General features: G+C 40.6%; 1 protein-coding gene and 1 long non-coding RNA gene across 3 annotated transcripts; one reads left to right on the top strand and one right to left on the bottom strand.

The window, feature by feature from the left end:
• Positions 1 to 4,367: 4,367 nt before the first annotated feature.
• On the bottom strand, positions 4,368 to 11,200 carry LOC130153093 (uncharacterized). Its single transcript, XR_008823215.1, has 2 exons — positions 10,917 to 11,200; positions 4,368 to 7,091 (listed from the first exon to the last, which is right to left on the bottom strand). It is a non-coding gene; the product is annotated as an uncharacterized LOC130153093 (long non-coding RNA).
• Positions 7,249 to 12,458, top strand: LOC130153085 (alpha-1-antitrypsin-like). Of its 2 annotated transcripts, XM_056347528.1 has the most exons (5): positions 7,249 to 7,365; positions 8,163 to 8,852; positions 9,344 to 9,614; positions 10,347 to 10,494; positions 11,207 to 12,458. In XM_056347528.1, the coding sequence occupies exons 2-5, from the start codon at positions 8,180 to 8,182 to the stop codon at positions 11,411 to 11,413; spliced, it is 1,299 nt and encodes a 432-aa protein (XP_056203503.1). In that variant the 5' UTR covers positions 7,249 to 7,365; positions 8,163 to 8,179; the 3' UTR covers positions 11,414 to 12,458. The 2 variants fall into 2 exon arrangements, with proteins under 2 accessions (XP_056203503.1, XP_056203502.1); XM_056347527.1 differs by lacking the exon at positions 7,249 to 7,365 and having other exon boundaries at positions 8,018 to 8,852.
• Positions 12,459 to 12,613: the final 155 nt, after the last annotated feature.

Genomic DNA, 12,613 nt, shown 5'->3' with positions numbered 1-12,613 from the left:
ATGATTAATAGTGTAAGGCATCGATTTAAACTTGAACACTAGTGCCAAGAGGTTTCTCTGTGTAGACAACTTCATTGCAAAATAAGAACTTTTATTCTCTGGTGAACTTGTCAGTCTAAAAGTTGTTTGCAAAAGAAGGGTTCCTTTACACAAAGAGAAAAAGGTCTGTAGGGCAAATTCTGCTAGTAAAACTTTATAGTTTCAGTATTCCAATTATGATTAGTAAGATCCTTGTAAGAACCTGAGCTTTTAGTGTGATTCTGCTATGCTGCTTTCTGCAGGTAGAACTGCAAGTATGGAGCCTCAAGTTCGGGGATTATAGGAAAAGGAGCCCTGTGCCACCATCTTCTGGTAAAATCAAGGAATGGACATGGCAAATTCTGTCTGATTTTGAAACCAAAAAAGAACAGTAGCTTTCTAGCTTGCTGTTACAGTGTCAGTGGGGATTTTGATCTTGTTAAGTTTTAGCTGCAGGTCTGGTGAAATACTGTACTTGCACAGATTGCTGTCACTCAGGATTAAGGGTTTGGTGTTATGGTAGGTAGTCCACATACAGATCAGCTTAGTAGTGGGGAAGGACATAAATTAAAGATTAGAAATTACTGGGAAAGAAAAAAAGGCAAATCACATAGGAACACTGTGCCACTGTCTAAATCTCTGGATCATCCACACATGGATTAGAACATTTAATTCTGGTCCTATAGTAACAGAAAGGATAAATGAGAACTGGAAAATCTTTAGAAAAATGTAGTAATCTTAATCAAAGTCTGGAACACCTCCTGTTTGAGGTGACAAATCTTCAGCCTGGAAAAGGGACAACTAAGGGGGCATAAAGAAGGAAAAGATTTGTGACACAGATTGGGTGAATGGAGATAATGTTCACCGTTACTACATCTAATGCCAGAGCTATAGACCATCACATGAAGCATGTAGGAGCCAGGTTCAAAGCCAGTAAAAGAGGTGGTTCTGCACACAGCAGACAGTGTATGTGGAGTGGCACATTGCAGAGTGACCCTGCAATCCCAAAGGTCTAACAGCCCAGTACTTGTTCCTCATGTGTTCCTGATGTAGACAAATTCCAGATGATCAATATGGCATTTTTTAAAGGCATGTCTTCATTCACAATGCAGCTTACAAACCATAAGCTTCCTGGGTGGATATTCAATATTTTGGTTTTCCATTTCATGTTTTGTCTGTTATGTATTTCACAAGACTAACCACTACTAAGGAATCCTTATCTCTGGGAGCCCAGATCACTGGTGGAGTGAGGAAGAGCAGGATTTGGGTGCAAAGGCAGGGCATCTGGTTGGGGCTGGACTGGCAGTGAGGAAGGGTCTGGGAACAAGAACTTACAGGAGAGAGTAAGGGGATTCCTCCACCCTATGTGCATCTTTCAGTAGAGTGTAGACACTTTTTGTGACACAGGGAAGAAGAGATTGATTTTTGAGCTTAAAACCTGTGAAGATGATGGAGAGTGAAGGAACTTGAACTTGTTCCTCATGCATCTCCTCCTGGTGCTCCCCTGTGCAACAGAACTGGGCTGAGAGCACTTTCTGGAGGGAGTGTTCAGCCCCAGCCCAAGGAGAATGAATAAAAGTTTTTGAACTCTCAAACATCTCTTGCACTGCCAACCTCAGGCTTTTCATATCGAGGGAAGAGGTGAGCTAATATAATAGGAAAGGTTGGAAAAGACCTGTGTTTACCCAGGTGCAGTGGACAGACTCTCTATTATGGGCTGCAAAAGCTATGTGTTGTGTCCTTCTTCCATTACACAGGCACTAGCCTGAAATAAATCTAATAAAATAGACAGGTGCTTTCTATCTTAGAAATATATTTCTGCATAGGCAAATTTAATGCTTAGTGCTATCTATCCATAAGTGTAGGTTTTGTACTGAGTGTAAAGCAGTGGAAACTTAGGTCAGCTGCTTTACTTTGGTAAGCAGATGACTTTCAGTCCAAAGCATACAATGAACAATGGGTCAAAGACACATAATTTCATTATTTTCCAGTTCTGTAATTCACTGTCCACACTTGGAAAACCCTTTCCAAAGTGCTTCTGCAGGACACTAGCTTAAGGCTCAAAGTCTGTCACTCAGAATCAGACAATAATTTGAGTTTGAAGGACTGCTGAGCTGCTCTGCTCCAGATCGATTCTATATGAAGGTATAGCCTGTCTGCTTTACCGAGGTGGATTCTAGATCACAGTGCTTCACAGTCACTCTTACTTCATCTAAGCAAACATCTTTTATATCCCGTGCATTTACATTAATGTGCTGGATTTGCTAACTGAATATTTGCTCAAACCAATTTTATCACAGTTCTTTGGTAGGTTTTATCAAGTAACTAGATTCAGGAGTGTTATGCTTTTAGAAATTGATTTTTAAAGTTCTCTCCTTCAATGTTACCTATTAATGAATGACAGAGAATACCAGCTGAAATATATGGTGATCTGGAACATTGACTCTGGTTATATAACATTATAAAACAGTTTTAGCATTTACCAAACCTACTCTTCATCCATCTTATATGGCTAAATCACTACACCAAGTGTCACACTTACTACAAGCTCTTCCCAGAGAGGACATAAAAGTTAATGATGATATAAATGGAGATACATAATTATTAAAAGGTAATATATAATATTTTTATAAGTATATGTAAGGATAATGAAAGTATTCATGATAGCTACTGAGAAATGGAGTCACATGAACTGTGAAAACTGAGTAAATGTGACTCATATAACCTCACACGCAAAGAAAATAAAACAACCTTCTTGGTTTCCAAAGGAAACAGCATCAAATTTTCATGTTTGTAGCCACTTGTTTTCTCTTAGCTACCCTCCATAACACTGCAGCTTATTAGCAAATTTCAATCAGGCTTAACAAAGAGGTAGGAGGTTGAAAAACCATTATGCTACTTTATGAAAATCAGTGAAATCCAAGTTTGTGTCTGCTGTGGGGAAGGCAGGCAGGACTCAGATGCTTTAAATTCTGCTGATTGCAGCAGGCAGTGAGCTAGTGGCAGGGAGCCCAAGCTGCTGCAGCAGCTCCAGCTCCAGCTCCAGCTCCTCCCAGTCTGGTTGCAGCCCTAGCTGTAGTCTTAGCCCTTGCCCCAGCCCTGCTCTCCTGCTTGGCTGGAGTCATCCTGGAGGGTGTGGAGTAAAGCTGTGGTTATTGTGGTGAGGAAAGCCACAGATCCTTAGTAAACTAGGCTTTATTAACTCCACTGCTTGCAGAGGAGTTTGATAGATATTCTGCTCTGTTTTACTGTAGTAGAGCGTAGTGTGTGCCCACTGTGTTTCTTCTGAGTCAGTTTTAAGGATTTTGTCTTTTTTTCTAGGAGTGCAGTTTGGAAAAAAAAAATAGTTCGTGAAAGTTTGGAATGTTTGTCCTGTGAAAAATTTGTATGTGTTGTGAATTAGTACCGTGTGCTGATGTTGTGCTCTTAATCTGCATTAGACCACAACAGAGAGGTAGTATCAGAATACTAATCTCATTAATTTCTTCAGGCTAGTTAGTTGGATACTGCTGAAGTTGATAATGGGATAGTTTGCTTATAGAGAGGCTGGATACTAACCCATCATAATTCTTCAAGATCAGGAAAGAGAGAAGTTTCTACCTCACTACAGGTTGCTGGAGGTAATATGCATCTAACTAAAAATAAAATAATAATATACATCTAACTAAAAATAAAATAATGACAACTAAGGGTATATTCTGTTCTGATGACAGATTCTCTGAAAGAGTTAATGTCTTTCAGCCTGGGTATTTACAGCCTAATCTACTTACTTAATTGCCTTACTTTTAATATACTGGGTTTTTTTCCCTTTTATTTACACTTGACAGTAATTTTCAGGTTTTTCATCAAAATCTTGGGAAATAAACTTACAATATTTTTACATCATTTCATATCAGGATGGAAAACATCTCATTTTTACTAGCTTTTAGCAAAAATTGGTTTAAAACAAATGTAAATAAAATCTAGTAAATGTGCAATTCTTTAAAGCTCTTAAAAGTGTTTTGAAGTCATTGTTATGTTATCGGAACATCACAATTAATTTGAGCTAGCATTTATTCAGTTTTTTTTCAACTCAAATCATAATGCATTAATTATTGCCACAGGTTCTGATTTAGCAAAGATAATGATTATCTTTAGCGCAACTACTTACACACTACTCATATGACTAGAACTAATAACACTTGCACATCTTGTGCAATCAGGTATCACATTAAAAAACAGTTCCTAGGGCCTTTGTTTCTTCTTCTGTTTGAATTACCCTTGAGGGGAAACCTGTGTTTCCTATCTCCCAGGCTTGTGCCTGTGTTATTAGATTAACACATGATGTGAGTTGATCTTCCCCCAGGACCATGAATAACTATAGGTGTGTGTTTATTTACATACACAAAAATTATGTCTTTCACATGTAGATGAAAACACACACAATTATCTACACATCTCACATAAGTAGTTTTTATATTTTGTTCCATTTTTAGGCAGAAGATCGTCAGAAGGAAGGCTGGGAATTGTTTCTCCCTTCACTTTCTCATCAGCCTCTTGCATCCTGAAGATGAGCTGTTCCTCTGCCAGGTGGATGACTGGGGTATGGTTATTGCAGGTAGAAGAGTTTGTAAGACTTGAGGGGCTTGTATCCAGACGAAGTGATCAAATGCTCCAGTCACTAGGTTAGTAAGCAAAAAATTACTAATGCTGAGTTCAAAAAGACAGTAGTGTGCCCTTCCCTGTTTTGCTGCTTGACTATGCAGCCGTGTGAGACAAGCATGGGACTAGAGCCTTGGTTTGAGACCGAGGGGAAGAAGGTGCAGTTACATTTCCAGTATTTCCTTCAGACTCCTACCTGCAGCTCCCCACCAGTACAGTGTGCTCCTGTTCAGAGGTGTTGAACACCTCGTGTGGGACATTTAGACACCTGACATAGGTGGGGGCTCCTGCTCGGGAGCCATATGCTTGGGAGCTTGCTGAGAGGGACGGATGTGTTGACCTGGTCACGGGGCCACTGCTCCTTGCTATATATTACCATAGTTCTCCCTCCTGGCACAGGCTTTCATCTATACTAATGCTCTTTTCTGAGAAGATGGTGAAATTCTTCACCAATGCAGTCCAAAAAAAATATTAGTATCTTCATTATTTACACTGTATTGCTTTTGAAGTTTGTGTTTTATAAGAACATCTGCCAGATAATGCTCTTCTGTGCATGGTTTAGCAGTAAGTAACAAAGCAAACACATGAGCAGGCCACATCCACATGACAAAATCCTTTTGGATTACAATACATCTTGTGTTCACTTTTCCTCAACTTTTACATTTAAAATTCAATTATCAAGGTTTGTACACGAAGAATTAATTTCTTGAAGACAGATGAAGCAAAACTTGCATGAAGGAATGGGTACATCTGGGTTCCCTGATGGAAAATTTAAGTTAAAATGGAGGCTAGAGTTAATGGAAAATTAGAAGCATCTTCTAGGTTGGTTCTTGTGCTGGTTTTGCCTGGGACAGAGTTAATTTTCTTCATAGTAGCTAGTATGGGGCTATGTTTTGGGCTTGTGCTGGAAACAATGCTGATAACACAGTGATGTTTTTGTTACCACTGAGCAGTGCTTACCCAGAGCCAAGGCCTTTTCTGCTTCTCGCAGCACCCCAGCAGTGAGCAGGCTGGGGGTGCACTAGAAGCTGGGAGGGGGGGCAGCTGGCCCCAACTGACTAAAGGGACATCCCATACCATATGATGTCATGCTCAGCATATAAAGTGGGGGGAAGAAGAAGGGAGGGGGGGGACGTTTTCAGAGTTATGGCATTTGTATTCCCAAAGAACAGTTACACATGACAGAGCCCTGCTTCCCTGGAGATGGCTGAACACCTGCCTGCCCATGGGAAGTGGTAAATATATTTTACTTCGCTTGCATGCATGGCTTTTGCTTTACTTGTTAAACTGTCTTTATCTCTCAGTCCATGAGTTTTCTCACTTTTACTCTTCCGATTCTGTCCTCCATCCCACTTGGGGTGGGGGGGGAGCAAGCAGCTCTATGGGGCTTAGTTGCTGGCTAGGGCATTGCTGGTTGCTTTTTGACAGTTCATAATCCACCCTGTAGTTACTGGGCAATGGTTCAGTGATTGATGGATTATGGATATTACCCACACAGGCTGCCATCAGCCTCTCGGGGTGTTCTGGCAACATGGAATCAACAGGATGAAGACTGCATATTTCACACCTACATTATGGGAATGATATTATAACTGCTAAGTGGAATGACAAAACCATCTTACACAATGGAAAGGAGTCCTGCAACCTGATGGGTTAAAAATATCTTTTCCTGCCTTAGTTTGTCCTTGAGTCATCTGTCCCTATATGATATTCAGCTCTGAATGTCATCCAGTGGCACCAGCATGCCGCCTTTAGCACTAGATGAAAGGCAAATTGGCAGCCTGCTTTTGTGTACTGCTGGGGTCCATTTCAGTTACATGTTATACAGAAGACTAACCTGAGGAAAAAAAATGACCACATGTCTCTCTTTGTAGCCGGTCTCTGGAACTGTCCAGTGTGAGTGTTCTTTCTCAGCAGTGGTGGGTTTGTGTATTTTCTAAAAAAACAGGGGAACCCTCTTCACCAGCTCCCCAAATACTCAGCCACAGGTGATGGTCAGCAATGAGTGAGCAGCTGTATTGACCAGAAATTTCTCACAAGAGTGGTAGAGACCGTTCACCAATCACATAGAGTCTGCTCCCCTTAAGAAAAGCCCCAAAACCATTAAATGTGGTGTCAAAGGTTGTGACTGAGGTATACAGTAATTCAGAAGGACTTTCTAAATCCAAACCCTGTTTTGAAATCCTGACAGAGAGGTTATGACACTGGCAGTGTCCCCGTCCCATTTATTGGTCACCCAGGACCAAGCTAAGAGGATGGTCTGGCAGGGAGGCTGTGCTCCCTGGTGAGCTGTGCTGGTGGCTTTGTCCCCATGGCCAGACCCAGGCAAGGAGTAGCCTTCACGTGAAGTCACAGCATTCAGCTCCAGTCGCAAAGGATATGGCTATGGCTCTCCTGGCAACCACCCACAGCAGCAGGCTTCTCATGTCAACCTGCAAAAATGGAAGCAGTAGGAGATACAGTCCCGGCTCCACTCCCTCTCACCCACAGCCCCAGCACCCAGCCCCTTTAGCTTGTGTCTGGGTTGGACAAACTGTCCAGAACATCTAGTGTTACTACTGCTTGCTGTGCATCCTCACTGGTAATTTTTATTTGAACTAATTAATGATTAACGAGTGTGCTCTGCTTAATCCTGTTCAATGGTACTGAAGAGAAGAATGAGCAGACAAGGCCAGATGGACGCAGCAAGATCCTTTTTGTAGCACTGTAAGTACCCTCTTAGTTTTCCCTTGGATTGTTTGGACATTTCATTTTGGGGGATTATGTTGTTGCCTTTTCACATGTAAGCAGAAGGATATACGTGTTATGCAAAAAAAAACCCCACAAACAAAAACAAACAAACAAACAAAAAAACCCCCAAACATGCCAAAAGCCAGCAAGAACTGGCTGCTAGTGAAGATACTTCACATAATTAACTGAAAATTTGTTTTGGAAACGATAGAGATGCTTATAGATCTTGCTACCACAGTGATCCAATATTTGGATCCAACTTTGAAGAAGTTTGAAGATACAACAAAACCCAACTCTGAAGAAACTGTAAAAGTATTTTGTAATTTTGGTCCTATATAGTATGGTCTGTGTTTATATCACATATTTGTTTAATTCAAATTTAATTCTTTAATTACTTGATGAATTGAGGAAGACTAGCAGGGCTGCAGTATCCACCCTGAAGTACTGAGTACAAAATCAACTTCTACTTCTTCTGGAGAAAAGGCAATAAGCTTCCAGTTATTTGCAAATTTTAAAAGATTCAGTCCGACCCTATTTTTTAAAAGTTTATATGGTCAAAATTACTTCTTTTGAGAGTACTTGGTTATACAAATAGTGTATCAGGAGGCATATTCCTTCTGAGGATCACTGGCATCCATTAGGAATGCAAAATATAGAAGTGTGGGATTTTGGAGAACAGGTGTGCTCTGAGGGCCTCATTTTACTTGGCTGGAGAACACAGCCCGAAGAAATTAATTTCCATGCCATGTTTTGTATGTCTATCTCTTTTCCAGAAACAGTTATAAGGAAAATGAAGCCCATCTTCTCCTTGTGTTTATTGCTGGCTGGTTTGTATACTGTTTCCCAGTGTCATCAGCATCCTCAGTACCGCAATAAGCAGGATGGTCCTAAAGGGGCACGCTACCCAGGACGCAGCTCTCATGGGGAAGGAGTTTATTCAGTTAAGAACAAAACCTTTGTCAAACTAGCTTCCAGCAATGCTGACTTTGCATTTTCATTTTACAAGCTGGTCACATCTGAAGCAACCGATCAAAATATTTTCTTTTCACCCATAAGCATCTCTGCTTCCTTTGCAATGCTGGCACTTGGTGCTAAGTCAGCGACACTGACACAGATTCTGGAAGGGCTTGCCTTTGACCTGAAAAAGATTCAGGAGCAGGAAATACATGAAGGTTTTTGCCAACTCCTCCACATGCTGAACCGCTCAGACAGCGAGCTCCAGCTGAGCCTGGGTAATGCCCTTTTTATAGAAGAGACGCTAAAACCACTACAGAAGTTCTTGGATGATGTCAAAAGCTTTTATGAATCTGAAGTCTTTTCTACTGACTTTAACAACTCCTCTGGCGCTGAGAATCAGATCAACAATTATATTGAGGAAAAGACAAATGGGAAAATTGTTAAGCTAGTGGAAAATCTTGATCCTCTCACTGCAATCATTCTTGTTAACTATGTCTTCTTTAAAGGTAAGAAATATCAAAGGGTGCCAAGGCTGTAACTTAGATGCTTATTGCAGGGAATAAAAACTTAAGAGAAAGAAACTATAGTTTAAATATTTTAAATGGAGGATACCATGTTCAGTATCTAGAAAATATTGCTATAATCACATGTATATCTGTTGTCGGTATAAATGTGTTCTCACTTGGTTGAGCGAAAGACCGGGTTTTTTAACAAATATCTTTGTTGAGTTTGGCAAATTCTTTAATGTGATTATAGACATTCTCTATTGAGAAATGGTGTTTTCAGTATTTGTCTGTAATTTTCTTTAAGCACCTGAAATAAAATAAAAAAATAATAATAAAAAAAAAGCGCTGCAATGCTGTAATACCTGAGGATGCAGTAACTTCAAAAAGATACTTGCTCTAATCAAAGGAAGGCTGTGGCACTACATCCTCTTTTGTTCACCATGACCATTCCTACTTGTATACCACTGAATTATTTTTCTTTTTGTCATAAGCCCATTGGGAGAAACCTTTCAGTACTTCATATACAAAAAAGGAGGATTTTTTTGTGGATCCAAAGACATCTGTAAAAGTTGACATGATGTACCGGAAGGGTTACTACAGAACTTACTTTGATGAAGAGCTGTCCTGTTGGCTGGTTCAGATACCTTACAATGGAAATGCCGCAGCATTATTTATTTTGCCTGATGAAGGGAAGATGAAGCAGGTGGAAGATGCTCTCTTGAAAAAGACTGTATCTAAATGGCAAAAGTTCCTCCAAGAACGGTAAGTGTTTTTGCTAAGGTGAGAGGTGACCATGTTGTAGATTAGTAGTGTTTATTTCACCAAGAAAAAACATTAAAGGCCAGGTAAAATTTTGCTGAACTCTGTTCACTTAATGGTCCCTCTCTGTGCAGGACTTGCCTTTTCTTGGAAAATTGAAAAGAGACATGGGTAGTGAACAAATAGGGCATTGAATTTGGGATACATCTCAAGTTAAGTTCCTGGCTCAATCACAAATTGCTTAGCACCATGATGAAGTTAACAGATCCTTGTTTCATACAGACATTGTGAAACCACAGTGGAGTAGCTATTGGGTGTTAGGGTGTTAAGGGCATTGTATTTAAAAGAGAAAATTTTCTATATTCAGCTTTACTGCAGCTATTTCTGTGGTGGCCCAGGCCCTGTGTATATACAAACAGCCTTAGGACAGCTAGCTATTATCTTTTGGAGAAAAAAATATGTTACTTGGCAGTAGTAGCTCTGTTTGCCACAGAGTTGGTATAGTTGTGTCTTCCACCCCACTCCTTGAACCCCACCCTGGAGACAGAGGGTAACATGGGCTCATCCTGCTCCATCACTCCTCATTAGATAGCTAACCTGATCAGAAGTGCTATGTGAACCCTGAGAGCAGACTTTTAACATTTAGAAAAATAAATGTGAAGTGTCACTATATTGATGCCATTGAGGAGTGTTACCTAGATGACAATTTGTCCCTATTTGTTTTATTTGTTACAGAAAAATACATCTGCACATTCCAAAATTTTCTATTTCTGGTACCTATGATGTGAAAAAGATAGTCAGACAAGTGGGTATGATTGATCTATTCACCCCACAAGCGGATCTGTCAGGGATTACTGGGGAGTCTGGACTGATGGTTTCAAAAGTAAGTCAGCCCATGAAACACGGCAACCACAGTATTTGTCTTTTCCCAGGAACATGAAAAGCTTATCCCAGCCTCTTTGCAGTATCACTCAACCAACATATGCCAGTCTGGAGGCAAAGCAAGCCCTGTCTTTCCTAAACCTGAAGCCAAACATGCTTACAAGGGCTTATACATACATGGTTCGAGGTCGAGGAAGAAGGCATACATATAATTAAATGCTCTTTTGGCTATTAGACAAAATTATCTAAAGGTAGCACATTAGCTTTGGTAAAATCTCCTCTAATTCTGCCTGCAGAGGGCAAAAGGCTGTTATTCCTGCCCTTCTAGTGCTCTCAGAGTTATTTTTTTCAGCTAGATGATAGGGTAAATTCACAATAATACATGAAGTTGCCAAAGGCAAAACTAAGTCTAGGCTAAATTACCAGGTTTGCTTCCAGGGTTTCATGCCATCAGTTATCTTGAGTGCTCTTTGGCTCTCTGCTCCTTGAGGGTTAGTCACTGCACACGCAGCAAAGAGGGCTAGCAGGAGTGGTCTGATGGCTGCTGCTGCTACAGTGGGAAGAGGAACGGCTGGTGATGACCTTCCCAGAGGCTGGTGCTGCCAGGTCTTGCCCTTGCGAGGGCTCCATTTGGCAAGAACAAGGAGGGTGGCAGGCTGCAGTCTTCTTGCTGGGTTGTCAGTTGGAAGCCGTTTTGCTTTGTGTCCTTGCAGGTGATCCACAGAGCCATGCTGAATGTTCACGAGAATGGCACTGAAGCAGCGGGGGCCACAGTGAAGGATATTACCTGGAGATCTGGTGATTTTCCTCAGCCGCCTCGAGTCAGATTCAACAGGCCCTTTCTCCTGGTGATTCTGGATAAATACACCCGCACCATCCTCTTCATAGGGAAAATTGTAAACCCTCTGAAAAATAACTGATTGACATTGAGGACATGCACTTACAGACATCTCTGGCTAAATTCCTGTGATCCAGCAAAACGTTTATGTGTGTCTATCACTACATACTAGTGCTCCTCTTTCAACCATTATCCTTATATACATTATTAATCCCTTAAAACACAAAAACTATTTTACCTTGTCCCAAAGTCACTGGTATTTCCCCCAGTCTACAGCCAGGTATAGCTTGTAGTGTTAATGAAATACAAGTCACTTTTCACCAGTTTTGTAAGAAGCCCTTCCTGACATGCTCCCATGGGATATTTGAGATGGTTCAAAGTCTCCAGATGATGTAGCTATTGCTGTACACTCAGTGTGTGTATGAAAGAGCAGAAGTGAAAGGGGGAAAAAGAGGTGCAAGGTGTTAAGTGTTATTTAATCCACTAACCTTTGATGATCAGTGTTAAATGCAGATTCCCTTAATATTGAAGAGAATTTCCATTAACAACTTTGGTTTTTAACCAAGTATGATATGAAGCTGCAGGGTCAGTGACTGAGACGCTGGAGGACATACCACTGTAAAGGGTTGATCAGTGCAGCTGTTTTAACTTGCCTCCTCCTGCCGCCTCCTCAGTGGAAGCCCTCCTCAAGATTTGCTTTACAAATAATGTTTATTCTGCCAAGGAAGGAAGCCATACCAACAAAAAGACTCTGTTTTACTTTGCTAATATAGCTATTGCTGCCAATGCCCTGAGATAAAAGTATGGTGGAGCCGTCCATAACACAGCACCAATTTCCTTTTCATGGATTTGTTGTCACCATCATTTTTCTTTTCTCCTGCTGACACTGCCTTCACTGTCACACTTTCCAGCTAGACTTGTCAGACTGTGGTAGAAAAGCAGAGGAATGAAAAACTGTAACTTCAGAGAGTTTGTATTTCCTCAGTAAGAACAGCAGAGCTTTTCTAGGGACTTTTAACATGCATTAAACTGTCATAGACAAACTTACAAAATGTAGGTAATACTTGAGAAGTCACCTTTCTAAATGTTAGCAGTGGATTATAGAGTAAAAATATACTGTGAATTGACATTTGTACCTTTTCATTTACAATTTCTTGAGTCTAACTTATTGCTCTTGTGTTGTTTTACAGTGACTCAACTGATAGGATTTTAACATACCAGCTACACCAGATAGTTGCATGGTTATGAAAGGAAAGAAACACAAATCAGTAAATATTTAAAT

Source organism: Falco biarmicus, chromosome 7 (assembly GCF_023638135.1).
Source record: "Falco biarmicus isolate bFalBia1 chromosome 7, bFalBia1.pri, whole genome shotgun sequence".
NCBI lineage: Eukaryota > Metazoa > Chordata > Aves > Falconiformes > Falconidae > Falco > Falco biarmicus.
The sequence above is the reverse complement of the archived record's forward strand: the minus strand, read 5'-3'. Positions and strand labels throughout refer to the sequence as shown.

Bases quoted from the DNA above. Each gene is read 5' to 3' on its own strand.
- LOC130153085 (XM_056347527.1), top strand. From the start codon at position 8,033: ATGCAAAATATAGAAGTGTGGGATTTTGGAGAACAGGTGTGCTCTGAG. The intron at 9,615-10,346 runs GTAAGTGTTTTT...TATTTGTTACAG, and splicing joins CAAAAGTTCCTCCAAGAACG to AAAAATACATCTGCACATTC. The intron at 10,495-11,206 runs GTAAGTCAGCCC...GTGTCCTTGCAG, and splicing joins CTGGACTGATGGTTTCAAAA to GTGATCCACAGAGCCATGCT.